This window comes from Betta splendens, chromosome 14, assembly GCF_900634795.4.
Source record: "Betta splendens chromosome 14, fBetSpl5.4, whole genome shotgun sequence".
In the NCBI taxonomy this organism is placed as follows: Eukaryota; Metazoa; Chordata; class Actinopteri; order Anabantiformes; family Osphronemidae; genus Betta; species Betta splendens.
Window position 1 is genome coordinate 217,856 of NC_040894.2, and position 22,589 is coordinate 240,444.

A 22,589-nucleotide genomic window follows, 5' to 3' on the forward strand; every position below is an offset into this window, starting at 1 on the left:
TGTTTCACTGATGAGGTGGTATGCTTAGGATCATGAGCAGTTCCTTTCCTTCTCCATACTCTTCTTTTCCCATCACTCTGGTACAAGTTGATCTTTGTCTCATCTGTCCATGGGATGTTGTTCCAGAACTATGAAGACTGTTTTAGATGTTGTTTGGCAAACTCTAATCTGGCCTTCCTGTTTTTGAGGCTCACTAATGGTTTACATCTTGTGGTGAACCCTCTGTATTGACTCTGGTGAAGTTTTCTCTTGATTGTTGACTTTGACACACATACACCTACCTCCTGGGGCCCGTTTCAAGAAGGTGGTTTTGTGGAAACTCTGAGTTTGTTAACCCCGAAATGAGGAAAACTCAGAGTTTTCGGTTTCAGAAAGCGGGGTTACTTAAACCCGTAAAGCAGGGTAAGTTTAAGCCCGTTTCAAGAAGCGAGGTAATCGAAACTCAGAGTCAGTTACTATGGCAACTTACTCTGTGAACCTAACCTGGTCGCGAGCAGGTTTTATTCGGGAAACCCAGAATTTCCTTCGGTCTCCGCCCCTTTTTTTTTTAAGTGAACAGTGTTTAAATACCTCGTTAATCTTTCAGTTCATTCATAGATTTCACCTGTTTCCTTCGCGCAGAGACCAAAATGTCCGTTTCTAGAGGATCCTGTAGATGAGGACGCTGTATTAATTCACACGACGTTGAATTTACGCCGCGAGAGGATTTTAACGCCACAAGTTAATTTTCTGTCATATCGCCGTGCATATTTATTTTAGCGGTACCGTTTTTATCGAGACTCCATACATACATTAATAATCTTATTCACCCATACGTCAAACACATCACCCATCGTGGCCGTGCTTTTACATCCGAACAGATTCTTTGTGTTGCGTTACGTTTTTTTTTTTGCAAACTGTACTTTTCTTTATAACATTGGAGATGCTGAGCACATTAGTAAAGCCACTGTATGTAGAAAAGTTCTACCTCAAACGCTTTCCTTGACACAAACTCCTTAAAGCCATTAAAGAGGAGTTTCACAGGATTGCAGGTATGTGGTATTTAATGCGTTTCAGTGAGGCTAATCTGAAAAATGATGATCAGTTAATAATATCTTGCTGTGATCTGAAATAAACTGATAAATGTGCAGGTACACTGACTACTCTTTCTAATGGTCACTGTAACTGACATTACATTGTTTACATCACCAAGATCATATGTGATGCTGCACATATCATAAACGTGAACTCATGAATATATAGTGAGTCAACCCTAAGTAATAGGCTGCACTGTGGTAAGTACATGTATGTCCTATACACTTATTTCAATGCATGCACTCACACTCACAGGAACACTTCAATGCAGCACTAAAGTAATGTGAACTTTCTTCTAGGAGAGATTGACGGCTTTCTGCTGGAGATAGGGGTTAATGTCAGCCCACACTACTGACCCCTCACCCAGAACCTAAAGCAGGCCCCCAGCAGCGCTTTAATGTGGCCCTGCAGAACAAGAGCCCGGGTGGAAATGACAATAGGCCTGTTGAAAGCACGTATTCAGTGCCTACGTCACCTCAGGGAAACACCTGAGAGGCCTGTGACATTAATGTGACATGTGTTGTTCTCCACATTATTGCAATTATTAGAGAGGAGCAACACCCTGCCCTACAAATACAAGACCCTGAGGAGACTCCTTCCATTACAGTAATCTGCAGAGTGGATGGACAGATTTGCTTTAATGTCTTAATCAACCATCCCCACCACCACCAATAAAAGAAACTGAATAGATGTAAATCATAATTTATTTGTTTTTTTTTTCATTTCCTACAAATACAAAGGCAAATGTTAGATTTTATGATTCTTCCAATAATTCATACAATTCACCTTTAACTATACACTCATCTCCAGCTTGTGTTTGGGAATTTCAATTTCTAGATCTGGCTTCTTATCATCTTATGATACAAGTATAACATTTCCTTGAGATTTAGTTTATACAACTCAATAACCGGTAACTTAAAATACAGGTGATTTAGAGTTACATGACATCTTGACATGACATGTTCCTCATTACTCTTACAGAATTGAACTCTGGCATTTACTGAACATCACTGAACCGTGTGCATCTGTGCAGCAAATGTGACTGACCTCCTCCTGCGAGGTGCAGGTCCTCCACCAGTTGTTCTAGCCTCTGCCTTCTTTCTGTTGGCTGAGTAGAAGTCAAATGTTTAACTGTGTGAAAACATTACAGCCATGTTGAAAATGCTGCTGCACTGCTATACTCTGCATGCTATTTAGTTATTTAATATATCAAATGTTGTAAAGTCAGGTAGTCTACACCCATGACATGATGGTGCCTTATACCTGTTTGAATTATGTTTTTACATTCCATTTTTAGCCACGTTCCTTTATGTCTGCAGGATTGCGCCTACATAAAAACTGAAATTAATTTCTTATATTATTACATGTTTTGGGTAACTTTTAAAAACCTAATTAGATTAATGTAATAATTGCTCTCCATAAAACGTATTGGATTATTGAATTATCATTACTTTACAAATCCCACATCAACCACAACAGGAATTTTAAAAATGCATAGACATAACACTGCACTTTTAATTCATACAAACGTCGGCATTTCATGCAATTACTGAAGTAACGCCTTAGATGAGTGAAAAAGTCCTTACTTTACGAGTGAAATATAACAACAATACTAAAATTATTTAGTAATTAGTTACGCTGTATGATTAAAATGTAAACTTACGCATTGACTCGAGCAGCTATTTTCTTCCAAGCTAATTCTTTCTCTTTCGCCGCTGCAGCCGTGTTGCCTTTTCTACGGATTATAGGCTCGTAGTCGCTATATGCTTGACGTAACATATCCATTTGTTGTCCTGTTGCCATGGTGACTCGTAATATCTTCACTCCATTGATCAGGGCTTTGTATTGTCGCGGTGCACGCGCTTAACTCTGAGTCAGACAACTCAGAGTTGCTTAAACCAACTCTTTTCAGCTGTTCTGGAACCGAAAACTCCAGGAGAGTGTTCTTGATCTGACCAACTGTTGTGAAGGGTGTTTTCTTCACCAGGGACAGAATTCTTTAGTCGTCCACCACAGTTGTTTGGCATTACTGAGCTCACCAGTGTGTTCCTTCTTTTTAGGAAAGTTCCATACAGTCGTTTTGGCCACGCCTAATGTTTTTGCTATCTCTCTGATGGATTTCTTTTGTTTTTTCAGCCTAATGATGGCTTGCTTCACTGATAGTGACAGCTCTTTGGATCTCATCTTGAGAGTTGACAGCAAGAAATTCCAAATGCATACAGCACACTTTAAATGAACTCTGGACCTTTCATCTGCTCATTGTAATTGGGATAATGAGGGAATAACACACACCTGGCCATGGAACAGCTGTAAGTAAAGTAAGTAAATTAGCCCATTACCTTTGGTCCCTTAACAAGTGGGAGGCACATATGCAAATTAAAACGGATAGTCTGCAGTTAACGCACATCTTGTATGTTTCATTTCAAATCCATTGTGGTGGTGTATAGAGCCAAAAATGTTGGAATTGTGTCGCTGTCCCAATATTTATGGACCTGACTGTGTATATTCCTCACTGACTGCGAGTCATCATCACACGATTTCTGGTCCAGAGGGTTTGGCACCTGAATCAGAGAGTGCACACCTTGCTCAACCAAACCGGGTAATAGGAGAAGTTGTACAACAGCCAACGGCTTCAAATTAAGGCAAGACAAACAACTCTAATCCTTTAAGAATTCTGGTGTTTCCTAAAGCGCTAAAATTGAATATTCCAAAATCATTAGTTATCCTTATGTTTATAACTTAGAAACAAATGTTCTTTTCTCTCTATCAAAGTCATCAGACACTTAGTATTGACCATCCTTCTCATAGGTTGATTAATTGCCAATAACATTACAGTATCTGTCAAATAAAGCTTTCAACACACACACACCCTCATTCACCAACATTTGGTTTTCTGTTCATGCATTGCTGATCATTTCATTGTTATTGTTTGCTCATTTCTTGATTTGTTTATTTATATATTTTCATATTAATCTAATACTACTGGATATGTCAATGAAATAATAAGGATAAAAGGAATCTGGTTTTGTGTGCATTGCTCTTCAGACTTAGACTGAGGTTACTGAACTGAGATAAGAATTCATGACAATAGAGACTAAATAGTTTTTATTATTATTAAGGAAAAATTGTTATTGCTGTTAATCATAATTAGTAACTCATTAAAGTGACATCTGGCGATTGACTAGATTAATAAAAGTGTGGTCTTAGCTTTAAAACAAACTAGTGCAATGTTAATGTTTCTGTATTAGTATTAAAGTATTAATTTGAATCCACTACATCTACAAATCAAACAATAAAATGAAAAGGTTCCAGATGTGCAGCACAGCTTGCCTCATTCGCCAGAAAAATCAGTCACACGTTGTAACACACTAGAAGGAGCTGGTTGTACGTACAGACATGCGGCTTCTATTAGCACCATGCAGAGGTTGGCTCTCACCTGTCTGATGGCGTATTCGTGTCCCAGAGTGCTGTCCAGACCAGAGCACACATACACATTAGATGGGAGTCCGTGACCTTCAAGCTCGACCCCTGAACCGTCAACCATGTTGAAGTAGACACACCAGAGGACAGACGGACGGTTCTCTACAGATAAAAATATGTAACAAACATTAGAACTTGTTCTTCATTTACATATGTTTACTCACACATTTGCATTAATAGTGGCCATTTATTATGGAGACCTGCACTTGCTTACAGTCCTGTTTTTTATTAATTCATCCAATTTTATTGATAATGAACATAATCTGTAGTTGTAAAGACAAAGAAGTTAAAGCTGCAGTTTACAGAAAGACAATAGCGCTGCTTTTCTCCTCCTCCTCCATCACCTGTGATGAATTGTTTTCTACCAGCTCCATCCATCCTGTGTGTGTTCCACTTATAATTAAAACCACTGAGGAAAGTGATGAATGAACTAAAGCCGGGTGAACAGGAGGCAGAGGTCACACAGGAGACAAAGTTAACAGGATTGTGTGTCTGTTACCTTGGTCGGGTGAGTCTGGCGTGTGAAAACACCTGGTAACCACGGGTGCCAGGTCCTCGTAGGCAGAGCCAGCTGACTGGCAGGTGAGGTGGACCAGATCTTCAGAGAAAATCAACTTCTGTTAAATGACTAACTAATTAGTGCTGTCACAATGGTAACAGAATAACAATAGGGTTTATGGTTTTTGTGTTCTGGTGTGACACCAAACTAGAATAACTGTCTCACAGAGGACAGCGCTACCAGAATAAACCTCAGCATGGCACAAAACCAGATCTAGACCCTCATAATTGGCCTTCAAGCCCTGCTCATCAACACCTAGAAAACCCAGCGTAGGACTCAAGTCTATGAAAAGCAGTTTTAGTTCTACAGTTCAGGTGGTTTTAGAACCACCTGAACTGTAGAACCTTATGACTAACTGGATTTAGAGTGTCCTCATAACGCTCGCATACAACAAGACAGTTCTTCACCCTTTGTTCCTCCTTAAGACTCCTTATCCTGGAATCTTGTGAACCAGCCTGAAGGGGTTGGAACCCTAATTATCCTAATTAACATCTTTAAACTGTGTCACCCAACATGAGGTGAAGGAGACTGGTTAAAGCAATGCAGGCTGGTCTCATATGCTGTGACTGAAGAGACCGACTACATGATAAATGGTGTTTTGTTTTGAAGGCGTTCAGGCCCACTGACTCAGCAACCGATCACACTGCAGCATCAAAACAACATGGCGGAGGGAGATGAAGATGATGATGGTGATGGTATGACATGGTCCTGCTGTGTGAGTGTTCTGGTCATCAATCAGTGTTTCTGTGAATTCATCAGTTTCTCTCCAAGGACACCAGAGGATTATCAGCTACTGCCTCAAATGCCACCAATTATTTCATAAATATTTAATTTACAGCTTAAAGAAGAGACTGCTCCAAAACCTGCTTCAAGATCTCAGGCACCATCTCCAAGAGGTTTAATAATAATAATAATAATTATTTAACTTTATTGATCACACATTGGGGAAATTAAACTCTGCCTTTTTACCCAGCAGTGGGCAGCCACAGTGCGGCACTGGGGCCGCTAGTGAGAAGTGTCTTACTCAAAGACACACTTGGTGCTATGGTGGGCCTAAAATGTAAATCTTTTTTCAAAACTAGATTAATAATTAAATGACATAAATAGTGACTAAGTATTCCACAGAATAAAGTCGTGACCTCCAGCTGTGGTCAACTCACATGTTCCAGGGATGCAGGTCATTGTAGACGGACACAGCTCGACCATCTTCACTACAGGATATCTTGCTGCTACTGGAGGAATCGTTACCATTGAAACCTGGGGAAGGGACAGGTTCCACCCAAGTGCTTTATAACAGATGAGCTGTACCTTATTACTGAACACTGCAGGCGAACACGCTGATCTATGAAACATCATAATTCTCTGCCCAAACTTAATTCAATATTTAACTTGCTTCTAATTAGTGAGGCAGTGTGTTCCTGTGTCCTCAAACTAATATGAATGTGTGGAGTGTATATATTGTCTCATTTGACTTCATGTCTCACCTGCTGGTCCGAGTCACTGGGGAGAACGGACCCGTCCGTTATCAGAACTGCACGGCTGAGTAACCTACACACACACACACACACACACACACACACACACACACACACACACACACACACACACACACACACACCTCTTATCTCAGGTAACGCGCATACACATACAGTACGTCCAGACGAACGCACCATAAGATTAAGTTGTGATTTGCGGAGTTATTCAAGATAGTGTTGACACTAGAGTTAATATTAATTGTTTAATAAAGCGTTCATAATTTAATTGGTCGTTGTCTGTGATTATTTGTATATGGTTTTGCAGCACTGGTCAATTGAGTCGGCTATCGTACGGAGTTCATCCTTCAACCAACTTAAATACAAATAAGACTGTATTGGCTATTCCAAATTGGTTATTGGTCCTTGGAAACAGGGTGGTTCCCCGTAACTTAAGTAGTTATTAATTCAATTAATTATTATTAATTCAATAATAGTTAAGTGTTTCACTTATTAAACTATAGACATTTGTCATATAGTTATATATATTTAAGCTAATAACCAAATTTGTGAATCGAAATTATAGACATAATTGGTATCTTCACTCAGGAGGTATAAATCCAATTATTATAATTTGTGCTCCTCGCATATCCCCAACACGGTCCTTGTCCTGTTAGAGCTTGGTGCTGCCTTTGATACAACTGATCACAACATTCTATTACAGAGATTAGAACATAACATCGGAATTAACACTAGCAGATCTACAGAACGTCTAAATAGCCTTATTACACTGAACATTTCCCAGTCATTCAAGTGACCGGCTTGCTACAGCTGACACCATGTGAACGACTGCTTTTGTCAGATAAAGCTACATGTTATCGCAAAATACAGCTTTATATCTAAGCACAGCAAAGTCGTTTGTTACTTTCCGTTGTGTATGTGTATTACACATTACGTTCCTCCAACAAATAAAGCTCTATTTCAACATAAACACAGCCTAATTTGTTGCTGACACACACAGAAAACAAAAAGATTCTTCCTTTACATTCTTTTTTAGCTGTAAGGCATACGTGTAGATTGCCTGCAGTCGCAGTTTCTATGGGTCCATTGCTGGCTCCACTATGTGGCAAATGCAGAAAGAATATTTTCGTTCCAGAGGGAAATTATTTTGCACACTTTCTATCAGTTTTTGGCTGAGAGACTGTAAAGACAATGTGTGGTAGCACCACAGAAAGTCCCCAGGAACAAATGACTCAAGGTCAGGTAAAGCTAGCTGTTGTTATGGCAAAAATTGTCTCTTCCTTATTTCTATGTCTCTTCCTTATTTCTATGCAGTTATTATACGAGTTATGACTTATGTTCTGCAATTAATATCTTATGTTTTGTCTTACTGTATGCATTTGACATTTCACCTAGATTGTTCAATGCTTGTCTCTGCCTGATAGACTCTCAACTCTAGCTCCCAAACCCAAGGTCGGGGAGTTGTGTCTCTGTCTGTTGAGACTTGGTGCTCCTTTCTCACAGATAGTTGGACGTCAGCGATGCAGGTGTGAGAAAGTAAAAATCTTCACACACACACTGCGACAGGGAGGAGATGGTGCATGTAATTTGATTGGGTTGGAAAGACATTCCACCCTAGTCGGACAGAGAAACTAAAAGGCAGAAGCAACTTGAGGATCGTGGGCTCTTTGCATCACACCTTCGTGGTGTGTGCACTGATCTCCCCAGCTGGTTTTTGGTTTGTTGATGTGCACGATCAACATCCATGCTTTTTATTTGCTTTCCCCATTATTTTTATTTTCTTTATTATTTCAATAAATCGCACAAAAGGACAACTCTCTCTCATCTACTTCTTTATGGAAAATTTCCACCACAGAAATTGGCGTTGTCGGCAGGATCCCGCGGCAGGTCGTCTGGACGGTGTGACCAGGGACGATAGTCCTGAGGACTAGGGTCGCTCAGCCTCCAAACCTCTACAGACATTCAGAGCTGGGAGGACTGCTCACCCGTCTGGATCGCCTCTGACGAGATCCACGAACTCAGATTCAAACTCAAATCCTAATTTGGCTCGGCTCGGTGAGAGAGATTCCTTTTAATTTGGGAAAAAACAAAAAGAAAATATAACTAGGAAAAGAGATAATAATATTTCTAAAACGACTATGTGGCTGAAAACATCTAAAATATAATAATTAGGACCAAACAATTTTTTTTAATTAAAAAATTTAATATTCGGGTAAAAATTAATTAGGTCAAAGTCTGCCCTGGTGGTCGAGACGGTGGTTGCTAAGGGTTGGCTCGTGGGACCGAGCTTGTTTTGTCTGTACTGAGGATACAGACCAGTGTGCAGATCTGAGCGCAGTCCAAAGGGAGTGGACAAGAAATAAAAGACGGCTTCTGAAATACGGAGCGCGTTTGCAGGGGGAAGTGGTTTTGAGATACGAGGGACCCGGGTCTTAGAGGGGCCTGACGGTGAGGGACCACTTCCGAGAACCCTGTTGCTGATCTGAGCGGTTCCCTTTCTACGTCCGTACGAGACGTCCGTGGAAGAGAAATTTCGAAAAAAGGTTCCGGCCGGAACACATAAAAATCTAAGGCAGAAAACCGCCGGGACTCTGAAAGATGGGTTCGGGGCGATCTAAGTCTCCACCACCAGACTGCAGCATTACAAAATTAAAAGTAATTATAAAAGTAAAAAGTAAATATGGTTATTAGTGCGTTTCATGTTTCCATGAGTGGGAAACTGGTTATGGGTTCAAAAAGAGAATCACTTAGTGTAAAAGACATATGCACCTTTAAAAGAAAAATTAGATACAAAAAGATGAAATTTGAAAAAGCAAAACTATCAAAACTAAAGCCCTAAAAGAAACAAAAGAGAGGAGGAAAAAAAGGAGATAACAACTCTGGGGAAGAATTGTTTGCACTCTACCACACACACACATATCATGTCAAGAGCAAATGCTCCCATTGTTTCTGCTCTTTGTCCTAATGCAGAACTGAGCGCGATGAGGGTAAATCCGGATCTGGACTCCTTTCCCACCATCAGCAGAAGAACCGAAGGAGAAGAAGCGCCAACCAACAACCAGAACAGGGTGGAAGCTCTGACACCACAGCAGCTGGAGGACACAGACCACAGCATGGACGCCTCACAGACTCCCACAACGTCTGCAGCCATCACGTTCTGGGCTCATCAGATGAACCAGCTACTACAAGCATGTGTGTCTGACACAGACACCTGCTTATGACAATCAGCAAAGGAAAACAAGGACAGAGCAACAGCAGAGAAGACGTGCTCTGACACAGACACTGGTTGAAACAACAGGAGAGGCTTCAGACGTGATCGGCCCAAAAGAGCTGCATCTGAGGATCCAGGAAAGGTCTGTCATCGAGGAACAACTGTCCCATCGAAAGGCTTCACCCACTGGCGGTCACATCAGACTGATGGTTGGGGAAGGAGGAAGGTGACGGTTCCTTTTCACGTGACGTACAAGACGGTACCGCAAACATACACACACACATTCATACACGCAATGAAGAAACACGCTTACAGCTGATACACGCTCAAATTCATGTTCATGCTTATCTGCTCGCAATGAAGAATCGCTTTCTGCTTAAAAAAATCCCACAGAGTGATTTTAAAATGATGACAAACAGCTAAATGACAATTGCTGCATGACTTTACAGTCTGATGGGTTCAAACTATTTTAACTTGCAACAAATTCAGTAATAAAATCCTCCATGTTTCTAAAAAGGTTTGTGCACAATATAGGTTTGTCTGGCCAGACTATAGAAAAACAAAATCAGACTATAGAAAAACAAAATCAGACTATAGAAAAACAAAATCAGACTGTAGAAAAAACAAAACCAGACCATAGGAAGACTGAAACCGACTGAAACAGACTATCAATGACTATTAAAGGGAAGACGACTATTAGAGAGAAGTAATAATAATGACTGTACGTACCAGACTATTAAAGAACAACTTATTGTTTCACTGTCTTGTGCAACATCTGCAGCAAGACACCTTAACATTCATTTTTGCTTTCAAACTTGTGCCCAGTTAAATTTTTAGGAAGAGATCTCATGTAGTTTAGATATTTGATTGATTTCCACTCCAGACGGAGTGCAGGTTACATCTACAGACATTCTAAATAATCCTTCTTTTGTTGGTGTTAACTTCAGCTCAGCTGTGCTCTTATCAGTGGCTGCTGAGGGGGGGCTGTAACTGAGGCCCTCACACAGGCTGCATCACAGCTTGTTTATGATTTCACACACACACACAAACTGACCTCAACTTCCCTCTTTTGGGATGAACGCAGGTCTGCGCTTGCGATTTCTTTTACTAACGAACAAAAAGATTTTTGATGTTTATTCTACAGCTCCACACGTCCCTCTGTGAAAACATGATGGAGACAGATGCAGGACGTGGGTCCTTTCGTGAACAGATGTCAACGGGGTGGAGACTGGTGAACGACTTCTGACCCCATGTGACGTATTTACCCACATTACATGCTTTTGTTTTTATTTTTATTTTTCAGAGGACGCTCTGAGCCAACACTCAGCCTTACAGGAAGCCCTGTTTCCCTGTGGCTCACACACAGACATGATGTAGGTTCAATCAGAGGATGTGAACCAGTGGTCATCACACCTAAATCTGACCACAGACCATGTGAACAACAACACCCTCTTAAAGGAAGCCATAGATGGTGTTACTGCAGACACCACTAAGCTACTGAATCATTGGATGCTACAGGCCACAAAGAGAGCCTGTCTAAATTACACTTTGTTCAGACAAAGGTTATTTTCTGGGTCATTGTAATTACAGCTGATGGCAAATCCATCTCACCCAACAGATTTGAAGCAATTTGAAACCTGCCTAAACCGTGCACGTATAAACAGCTGATGTCTTTTCTAGGTTTTTGTTCTTATTGTAGGACTTTCGTTCCTAAATTAAATGTCTTTGAGGCCCCACTCAGGGTTCTGATGCAGACGTCTTCATCGTCCACTTCTTGTCTCACGTGGACGTCTGAGGCTGAACAACGTTCACTGACCTCATGCTTGCTCTTCAGGCTCCTACTTTGGGTCTCCCTGATCTGACCCTATGCGACCTTTCACTCAAACAGTGGATGAGAGATCAGGTTGTACGACTTCTGTTCTTTTGTCCTCATACTGTGTCTTTGATTCTTTTGGAATAGATCACATCTTTCTACAGCCTGATGGCTTAGATGCAACACCACCTTGCTCAACATGCTGAACATTACTATCAAGTTCGTCTTGAAGTCTGGCTCTTTGCTAAGACACTACTCTGCTCAGGCTGCAGAGTTGATTGTGTTGACTGAAGCTAGTAAACTAGCAGAAGGAGAGTCTGTTACCATCTACAGACTCCACAGATGCTCTGTGGAAGCATGGGAAGCTTTGAAGTCTGATTGCAAACCTATCTTACATCATGATAAGGTTCTGCTTTGCTGGACGCTGTCCTGCTGCCTACAGCTAATGCTGTTTGTAACTGTCCAACATCAGTGACGACTTTGTTTCTGCCGACATGCAGCTGCAGACGCTGCTGCGAAGGTCACTGCCCAACAACCCCTCCCTCTCCTGATCCTCGTTTCCTCTCCTCATCCTTGTTCCCTCTCTCCAACTCTCTCTATCCTTTCCTTCCTCTCTCCCTGTGCTTTAAACATTTTGTACCTCACAGGAACTCAGACTCTGGCTGACGAATGGTTCCACCTGTAGCCATGGAGTCTGGTTTGGGCCTGATGGCAGCCGTGCCGCCCAAACACCTTTTCCCCACAATTCAGATTTCCAACAGGTGAAAACAGGCGACAGGACCATTACACCATCCAACGAGGGGACTGGCGATCGTTAGGAGTTCAGGAGGAAGCATTGGGACTCAAAACGGTGGCGAGGTCCCTTCCAGGTCCTTCTGACGACCCACACGGCTGTGAAGATCGCAGAGAGAGCGACTTGGATCCACTCCATCCAGGAAGGTCCCAGATCCAACAGACGACCATCCATCTACATCCCACGGAGAAAACCACCACTGACATAAAGAATTGAGAAGGACGACCCTCGCTGTGCTCACACACGCACTGAGGCGAGGCTGCGTTGACCGTTCAGCTAAAGGTGTGAGCCAAGCGCCGCCTGAAGCTGCGCCGATGAATCACACTATCAGACCATATATCTACACACACGCTCCTGAGAAAACACACACACGAGCAGCCTTGAGTTGCCGACGCTGGACGACGTGTAGACTCTTCACATCACGGGAGTGACAGTGACTCAGACGACATTGGGAGGAAACCTGGCGGTGATAACGAACCCCAAGTGTCTCTGTGATCAGCTGATCACAACCTGAAGAACTCCAACGAACTGGATATACATCAACACACAGGTTGGAAACAATCTAACGCTACTGTTCAACAGGAAGAAGCAGATTGTTACAAGACATCAATTGTAACCTTGTTTTGTTAAACTTCATTTTATGTTACATGGATTGTTGTCTTTATCATATGATGTTTCTATGTAACTTTACACACTACTTTTGAATGAGAAAATTTCACATAATTCACAACACTGAGTTTAAATATCCTAAAGTTGATTTGGTGTTTAATTTGCTCACAATCACTTATTCACTGCTACAATTAGTTTTTATCCTTCATCTACAGATGACAGAGGTTATGAGACAAAACGCATCATCATTGTGGTTAAATCCCTGAATTTCCTATTCGCTCTAGACGCAAATGTACAATTAAAGATCCGAAAGCATTAAATCTATCTTAAGAATATATGAAACAGAACCCCACCGGAAACCTATGGCTATCATACATTAATTATCTTTATTACATTACAATTGAATGGCCGTAGACACGTTGTTAGCAGAGAAAAGAGGCGTTTGTGTTATGTTCAGAGAGGCATATTGTACTTACATCCTGAATAACACTGATTCTAATGGTATTGTGGCGAAGGCGCTCCACGGCCTTCAGAATCTCAGCTAACTCTGGTATAGGTTCTTTCCCTTGGAATTGACTAGACGAAATGTCTGGAAAATGGAAATCTGTTCTCATGTCCACAGCTGTTTCCTTTATCATTGTGATGGCTGTGATTCTCTTGTTTGGTTTTTGCGTTATCCCATTGGTTAGAGGTCTCATCATGCGTGCGACTTCAGCAACACTCTCGTATCAAATGACACAATGCACTATGTTCAAAAACCCCAACTCTAACTCACTTAATGACTTTGACGATGGTATGGGCTCATTTTCTTCACATGCCGATACAGAGGTTATTCTTGTATAACTACCCACCAAAAACAGCTCCCAACCTTTTGTCCCTTAGTTACTTCCATTTTATGTGAAGGTGTATTTTGAATCTTGATGAGTTAATACTTATTGTTTCATTTGCAAGGATCTTTTATTATTACAGAATGTGATGTTGACAATTTTTCTTCTTAGTGGTTGATTAATGTGTAATCAAAAGGGGGGAGTGTTATGGCAAAAATTGTCTCTTCCTTATTTCTATGTCTCTTCCTTATTTCTATGCAGTTATTATACGAGTTATGACTTATGTTCTGCAATTAATATCTTATGTTTTGTCTTACTGTATGCATTTGACATTTCACCTAGATTGTTCAATGCTTGTCTCTGCCTGATAGACTCTCAACTCTAGCTCCCAAACCCAAGGTCGGGGAGTTGTGTCTCTGTCTGTTGAGACTTGGTGCTCCTTTCTCACAGATAGTTGGACGTCAGCGATGCAGGTGTGAGAAAGTAAAAATCTTCACACACACTGCGACAGGGAGGAGATGGTGCATGTAATTTGATTGGGTTGGAAAGACATTCCACCCTAGTCGGACAGAGAAACTAAAAGGCAGAAGCAACTTGAGGATCGTGGGCTCTTTGCATCACACCTTCGTGGTGTGTGCACTGATCTCCCCAGCTGGTTTTTGGTTTGTTGATGTGCACGATCAACATCCATGCTTTTTATTTGCTTTCCCCATTATTTTTATTTTCTTTATTATTTCAATAAATCGCACAAAAGGACAACTCTCTCTCATCTACTTCTTTATGGAAAATTTCCACCACACTGTTCAGCTGGAAAATTTGCTAGCTATGACCAGAAAAGTCAGGAGTCCTAGTGTTAAAGGAACAGCACTGGGATGGTTTAAATCCTATTTCTTGAACAGATTTCCAGTTTGTTCATGTTAATGATAAATCCTCTATTTGCAATGGAATTAGCTTTGAAGTACGACAGGGTTCAGTGCTTCAGTGCAATACTGTACATGTCTCTTTTAGGGAACATTACTAGGAAGCATTCTATAAAATCATTGCTATGCAGATGATACTAGCTATATCTGACTTTAGAACCACATGAAACAGATTAATTAGTAAAAATTCAAACTTGTTTAAAAGACATTAAATCCTGAATCTCCCAGATAAAAAACAAGGTTCTTATCATTATCTAAAAATGACAGACAAATACTATTGAATCAGATGGCTTTAGATTCTACTGTGAGGAATCTTGGTGTCATATTTATACCAGGATCTCTCTTTTACAGCATACATTAAGGGAATCTCTAGAATCAACTACTCTCGTCTTAGAAATATAGCTCAAATTAGAAGAATCCCTCTCAGAGCAATGCTGACATACTGATCCATCCATTTGTTACCGCTTGTTAACCTCTTACTCATAGGATTTCCTAAGAGCTCCTTAAAAAGCCTTCAGCTAATTCAAAATGCTGCAGCCAGAGTTCTGACAGGACTTAGAAAGAGAGATCACATTTCTCCTACATTAGCTTCTCTGCACTGGCTGCCTGTAAAACGGTGGACCTCCAGCGGGCCACAAATGTGCATGTGTCTGCTCAAACGGTCAGAAACAGACTCCATCAGGGAGGTATGCGGGCCCGGCATCCACAGGTGGGGGCCTGGGTTCCTCCTAATGCAAGACAATGCTAGACTTAATGAGGCTGGACTGTGTCAGCAGTTTCTGCAAGACGAAAACATTGATGCTATGGACTGGTCTGCCCGTTCCCTAGACCTGAATCCAGTTAAGCACATGTCGGGGCATCATGTCTTGCTGCATCCACCAACACCATATTGCACCACATACTGTCCAGGAATTGGTGGATGCTTCAGTCCAGGGCTGGGAGGAGATCTCTCAGGAGACCATCCGCCACCTCATCAAGAGCATACCCAGGCGTTGTAGGGAGGTCATACAGGCAAATGGAGGCCACACATACTGCTGAGCCTCATTCTGACTTGTTTTAAGGACATTACAGCAAAGTTGGATCAGCATGTAGTCCGTTTTTCACTTCAATTTTGAGTGTGTCTCTAAATCCAGACAGCCATGGGTTAATACATTTAATTTCCATTGATAATATTTTTGTGATTTTGTTGTCAGCACGTTCAACTACGAAAACAACAAAGCATTTAATAAGAATATTTTATTCATTCAGCTCTAGGATGTGTTATTTTAGTGTTCCCCCTTTGAGCAGTGTATATTAAACAGCATTATTTGATTAGCGTGTGAGGATCATGATGTAGGTGTCACAGCATCTAATTCTCCTAAATCAAAAAGGGTCTACATCATTTAATTTATTATTTACCAGTGTCATCTTGTTTCATTTTAAACAACAGACTGTGGTCAGTTCCCACTGACCTTAATCTTTGGCTTTAATGGCTGATATGGTGTTATCAGCCTGGGTTCTCACCTTCTGGGTGCAGCCGCCTTCTTCCCCACGTAACTGTCCTCCACCACAAAATGGCTGCAGCTAATTCGCTGTCCTCGGTTGTCAATCACTGCCTTACACCTGGAGCAGAGGTCAAAGGTGAGCCGAGAGTGATAAAGTCAATAGCACAATGTGAAGATGGACATTTTATAAACAGACTCAAACTTCCAGCATGTAAATGAGTCATTAAAGACGAAATCATATGGAGCACACACACACACCTCTACCTAGTGGTGTTGATAAAACCTATTATTGGGATGTAATGATGGGCACAAAAGCTCATCCATAAGCTCTGACATACTCAATTTTATGAATATATTTGGGGTACCAGCACTAGAAGGTCACACATATAAATATAATAAACTGTATAACAGTGTCCCTACTGGGGATGAAGCTCAACACTAGAACACAGACAATAGCGTGTTGCTGTCATTCATATTAACTTCCAGCTAAACTTACTTCTCTAAACCAAAGTGGACAGAGCATCCTTTCACTGAGGAGCCTTTAACAGAACAAACTTGCCCGAAGGACAAATGCGAATGGACCCATGTTTTATCTATACAATGTGCGTATGTATGACCTTTTTTAGGTGACCTGCGTGTGCGCGTGTCAATCAATCATTTGATCAGGCAGCTGACAAGGTGGCAAATAATGAGAGAGAGACACCAACACCAACACAAACACAGAGAGAGCGCGTGCAGGGAGGTATGGAGAGGACGAGTGAGTCATCTATCAGACACAAGGAGGGGGGGGCAGAGGATGAGGATATTTATAAAGACCATCACAGGTTAAGTTATGAGCTCATTTCCACTACATAAATTGAATAATTTACTGATAATAAATTATGGTCCAATCACAGCATCTCACACATTGTCTCTCTTTCTCTCTAACGCACACACACACACACACGGGTTCAGTAGATCTGTTCTGGGGTTATCTAAGTAGAGGTGTCATTACCTGTTTGTGTCCTTGTCAACCACCAAACAGTCGACAGAGTGTCTCAGACAGTAGATTCCTCCAAACACAGCACACATCCTAAAACACAACCACAGCTTTGTTACAGGTGAGGCGCAAGTAGTAGGAGAGGAGGAGGAAATAATACAGAGATATGAACTAATGACCACTGCTGTTATTCTTTCAATTAAACAACAAAGGCTGTAAGCTGCAAAGCATTTGATGAAAATAACCATCACCGTCTCAACTGTATCCTCAACCCTGAGTCTCACTAAGTGCTGCTGTGTCCAATGACATGACAGTCGCATAGATCTGTTCTGGATGGTGACACCACTGAAGTCAGGCACCACATCCAAAAGCAGCAAAAAATAGCAGCAATAGTATTTTACAGAAGGAACTGGGCTGAAAGAAGAAAATAAGTGTGACTGACATAAGTGGCTCAATAGGTAAAGCCCCAACCCCTGGGTCGGTGGTTTGATTCCTGGCTCCACCAACTTATGATTTAGTGGCAAAAACTAGATGTCATGACAGCTGACAATTCAGGTCCAAGTTGATACCAAAACTCTGGAACCTTGTTGTCTGTGGTGCTGCTTTCTACTGCACTACAACCCAGAGCACTCCTTCCACATGGCCACCGGTCAACTGTGACTCATGAACTCTACTGGCCCAAGTTACGTACATATCTTAATTTGGTTTATTGCCACATCTGAGACCCCTAAGGCCAGTATTGACTGTGTGTCTCAGCTGAGCAGTACCATGTACCATGTGCTACAATCCAATATGTGAATTGTTGTAGTGCCTTGGCTACACCCATTTCATTAATATTCATGATATATTGACACAACATAATGCATGTATACAGAGCAGTATTTTCAGTGGTAGGAATAGAAGTGGTACATGCATACACACAGGTTCTTACCTACAGAAACACTGCGGTATCTCTCCAAGGCCATAGAGAGGAAAAAGGAAGGGGGTGTTGCCGTAACGACCCAGAGAGCGAAGAAAATGCCGTGTGGCAGCAAGCCCCTCCTCTATGGGCGTGTCCTCTGTCACCATGGCAATTGAGTGAAGCAGGAAGTGCTGCAGATTGTCTCCAAGCTTCTGGTCACACAGGAACTCTAAATAGGGCCTTCCACTGTAGGCTGATGACATGATAGACTACATTTCCCAAAATGTTTTTAATATCCTGAAGACGTCAGCAGGTAGACAGGTGAAATGTCTCACCTTGATGTTCCTCTGTCTCTTCCATACAGGAAGTTAGAAAACGCATCAGTTTCCTCTTTTCTACCACAGACAGCTGACGACTTGCAAACACATCAGCTCTGCTGCAGGGCACCTGAGGGACAGAAAGGTACAGAAACACAGACCAGTAAGGTGGCTTGCCCCTTGGCTGCAGGGTACCCAAGGGCAGACAGGGAGTACTCACCTGCTCCACGTTGCCATTGCGATAGGTAAGTATCCTGGTGACATTCTTGAACTCTGCATACCGACTGACATTTGATTTGATGAGCAGATCAACCAATGAGCCACGGGAATACATCAGCTGGATAAAGATGAAGAAACCAAAATGTTATCTAATACTTTGTTACGCTGCGTTTTGGTGGTTTTACAGTACATCTTGCTGTTGTAATACTGTACTTTATGTTGCGCACCTTGGAGACAAGGTCGATGTTAAACCGGCGTCCCTCCTTCACTAGGTGAGCGTAGGTGATTCTCTTCCGAGTTGGCTCCAATTGGCTTTGAGCAGTAGAGAGGTGTGGCTTGTCAGTATCCTGTTCCTCCCCTTCTGTCGGTGTCACCTGTAACTGGTTCACCGACCGTCCCTTACCCATGAGTTATCAAACATGGAAAACAGTGAATTAGTTATTATTGATTTTCCTCCTCACCTGCTCTTCTTCTGCTCCACCAACTGTTTCTTGTTTCTCTGTTGTTGCTTCTTCATTAGAGTCTGGAACAAAATATTAAAACTGCTTAGACTCTTTAGGATTGTCAAAGATTTGCAGTTTATCCTATTCTATTATTTAATATGGGATCAAACCTGCAGATGGTTTTACATCTGTATCCTCATTCACTGCTTTTTCTTCTGTGGGGTTTGGAAGATCAGAACTCTGAGCTTCCTCCTCATCTTCCTCACTGGTAATTACATTAATGATTAATGCTCTTCTTTAGGGACATGTCTCAATTGAACTTGATTCAGTAATCCAATCAAAAGCATTTTAAATAACTTAAACCTAAAGTAAACATAGTGTTATATTTCTTTCTAAAACTGCTTAAACCACAGAGATGCAGCTTGTGACACCTGCAGGACTACATGTCTAAGAGTAACGAGATGTAAATATTCGAATTAGAGCAGAAAGTGAAGCGACCTGACTATATCCTGAAGTCAGAACCAACAGGTTACCTGGTAAAACAGAAAACCTGCAGATTGCTGATTGAGGCAGAGTCGGGATTGGACAGATAGACCAGCTCCTCCCCTTCATCCAACAGGCTTGACCAATCCTGCACCTCCTTTGGCTGGGGTTCCTCCTACAGTACACACAAACAGGTACAATGTCAGCTTGTCTTCAGCTTCAGTATAATCTATGCATCTATTTTTAACCGCTTATTCAGCACGGGCTTGCGGGGGCAGCAGTCTGAGCAAAGAACTCCAGACTACCCTTTCTCCGGACACTTCCTCCAGCTCTTCAGGTGGTTCCCCAGGGAGTCCCAGGCCAGCAGAGAGACAGTCTCTCCAGCATGTCCTGGGTCTTCCCCGGGACCTCCTACTGGTGAGACTGGCCCAGAACACCTCCTTAAGGACGCGTGCAGGAAGCATCTAAACCAGATTCCCGAGCCACTTCAACTGGCTCCTCTCGATGTCGAGGAGCTGCGACTCTACTCCTAACTCCATCCAGGTGACAGAGCTAAGGGGGCACCCTGCGGAGGAAACTCGTTTAATAATTTAATTATAATTGAACTCCTCCACTTGGAGCAGGAGCTCTCCTTTCAACCTGGAGAGAGCAAGCCACCTTTTTCGGTCGAGAAGCATGGCCTCAGACCTGGATGAACTGATTCTCATCGCAAAACCGCAAACCGACCCACTGCACGACGGAGGGCCTGGCCCGATGAAGCCAACAGGACAACCTCATCTGCGAAAAGCAGAGACACAATCCTGTGGTCCCCGAACCAGATCCCCTGGCCGCACTTAGAAATTCTGTCCATAGAAATGATAAACTGAACCGGTGACAAAAGGTAGCCTTGCTGAAGTTCAACATGCACCGGGAACAGGTATGACTTACTGCCGGCAATGCAAACCAAGCTCCTGGCATAGACTTTCCCGGGAAGACTGAGAAGTTTGATCCCCCTATAGTTGGAACACTCTCCTGTCCCCCTTTTTGTAAAGAGGGACAACCACCCCAAGTTGTCCAGTCCTAAGGAACTGTCCCCATCATCCATGCAATGTTGCAGAGGCGTGTCACCCAAGACAGCCCCACAACATCCAGAGACTTGAGATCTTATCCACCCCTGCTAGCCTGCCACCGAGGAGCTTGTGAACTACCTCAGTGGCTTCAGCCTGGGTAATGGCCATCTTTGAGACACCTGTCTCTGCTTCCTCAGCAGCGGCCATGTTAGAGGTATTGAGAAGATCCTCAACAGCTCCCTGATGGACACCTGTATGTCTAAACATGGTGTTAGTTATGGCTAGACTGTACCTAGCGAAGACGTCCAATAACATTACACAACTTGGGTTCAGAACAGGGAGGCTGATCCTCCCAATCACGCCTCTCCAGGCATCACTGTCATTGGCCACGTGGGCGTTAAAATCTCCCAGAAAAACAACGGGGTCCACCAGTTGGAGTGCTTTCCAACACTCCCTCCAGAGACCCCAAGAAGGCCGGGTACTCCACACTACATTTTGGCCCGTAAGCACAAACAGTGCAAGTGAGTGACCTATCCTCGAACTGAAGGCAGGAAGCAAGTAAGCAACCTTTTTGTCCACCGGGGAAAACTCCCAACACATGGCAGCTAAGCTGGGGAGCTATGAGCAAGCCCACACCAGCCCACCGCCTCTCACCGCAGGCAAGTCCAGAGTAGAAGACAGTCCAGACCCTCTCAAGGAGTTGGGTTCCACAGCCAAGGCTATGTATGGAGGTGAGCCCAACTATTTCTGGCCGGTACCGCTCAAGCTCCTGCACACGCTCAGGCTCAGGCTCCGTCCCACTCCAGTGACTGGTTATAGATTGGTTATCCAGGGATTGGGTCGCCGAGGCTCTCGCATTCAAATGCTGCCCAATCCATTAGTGTGGATTTAGTGAGATGTCTTCCTCTATATTAGAATCCGCTCTTGATTTTTAGCATCCAATCAAAGCACAGCACTGTATTCACCTGATACTGCTGGATCCAGGAGAGGAGGCCATTAAAAGTGAAGCTGGCCCAGTTCGCTGCGTAATAACTCCTCCTAAAAACACATGGAGAGAAAATCCTTCACAAAAAAGGCCAGCAGCTGATAGTCGCCAGGATGGATGGTTGATGAAATCTATTTTTAAGTTGTACGCTAATGCTAAAATGTATCAACTTAATTGTTATAAATATTAACAACCAAGTTGATAGTTTAATTAAAGACAACATATACAACAATGAGCACCACATAAGACTGCAGTCAGCCATGAGCCGCTTTTTGCTTTTCCTTGGTCAAGACAGCCGTCACTATAGTTGTGCGTGATTCATGCAAATTTTATAGTAACAGTTTTGCACTCATTGAGAAAAGCCAAGAAACTCACTACTAAATAATGGAAATGATATTAGGGCTAATGTCCTAAGAAAACTATTTTAGAGTAGCAATGTTGCCAAATGTTATCACTAGGGAGCTGAGAGAAGAAGTATGACCCAGAGGGAAAGTCAGGTGTGTTGGAGAGAGCGAGACCCTGACTGTATGTATGTGTTCGGCTGGTAATTGATGTGCGTCGCAATGTGGATCACATTAAGTTAGCCTGCATGATGAAACCAGGTGACAAGGCAAAGTCTCATTGTATGGGTGGCAGAGGACAACATGGCAAGACAGCATATTTCTTGCAGGAAGAAGGGGATATGAAGAGAAGTGAGGAAGTTTTTACTGTGTAACATATCCAAGGAAGTGAAAATACAATGTAGTCGATAAAAGAAATAAATGTTCCTAGAAAAAAGACCTATAAGAAAGCCTACAAGTAAATGGGAAACATGTTACGTTTGAGGTGAACACAGGCTGTAGTTACACTGTAACAGGAACATTTTACAAACTGTTTAAGCGTTCACATTAACCCCAACTAGCTAGGTGATAGATAAAACTGAAGTCATATGGTGGCCATCCAGTGCCAGT

At 42.4% G+C, this 22,589-nt stretch overlaps 1 protein-coding gene and 1 long non-coding RNA gene across 7 annotated transcripts in view; one reads left to right on the forward strand and one right to left on the reverse strand.

The window, feature by feature from the left end:
* The window catches only part of chm (CHM Rab escort protein), a 34,107-nt gene that overhangs the window by 8,576 nt on the left and 2,942 nt on the right, over window positions 1-22,589 (reverse strand). For 2 of the 6 annotated variants that reach the window (XM_029174096.3, XM_029174098.3), the window contains exons 3-16: window positions 21,620-21,692; window positions 19,656-19,780; window positions 19,293-19,387; window positions 19,141-19,202; window positions 18,907-19,059; window positions 18,681-18,797; window positions 18,479-18,590; window positions 18,174-18,396; window positions 17,258-17,335; window positions 16,283-16,381; window positions 6,598-6,661; window positions 6,274-6,370; window positions 5,054-5,152; window positions 4,511-4,656 (exon numbers count right to left, since the gene is read on the reverse strand). In XM_029174096.3, the coding sequence (XP_029029929.1) occupies window positions 4,511-4,656; window positions 5,054-5,152; window positions 6,274-6,370; window positions 6,598-6,661; window positions 16,283-16,381; window positions 17,258-17,335; window positions 18,174-18,396; window positions 18,479-18,590; window positions 18,681-18,797; window positions 18,907-19,059; window positions 19,141-19,202; window positions 19,293-19,387; window positions 19,656-19,780; window positions 21,620-21,692 (1,543 nt within the window). The remainder of the gene's footprint in view (window positions 1-4,510; window positions 4,657-5,053; window positions 5,153-6,273; window positions 6,371-6,597; window positions 6,662-16,282; window positions 16,382-17,257; window positions 17,336-18,173; window positions 18,397-18,478; window positions 18,591-18,680; window positions 18,798-18,906; window positions 19,060-19,140; window positions 19,203-19,292; window positions 19,388-19,655; window positions 19,781-21,619; window positions 21,693-22,589) is intronic. The other 4 variants (XM_029174099.2, XM_029174101.3, XM_029174097.3 and 1 more) reach the window with 3 other exon arrangements.
* On the forward strand, window positions 7,763-14,142 carry LOC129605106 (uncharacterized). The gene is made up of 2 exons (XR_008696625.1): window positions 7,763-8,132; window positions 9,577-14,142. It is a non-coding gene; the product is annotated as an uncharacterized LOC129605106 (long non-coding RNA).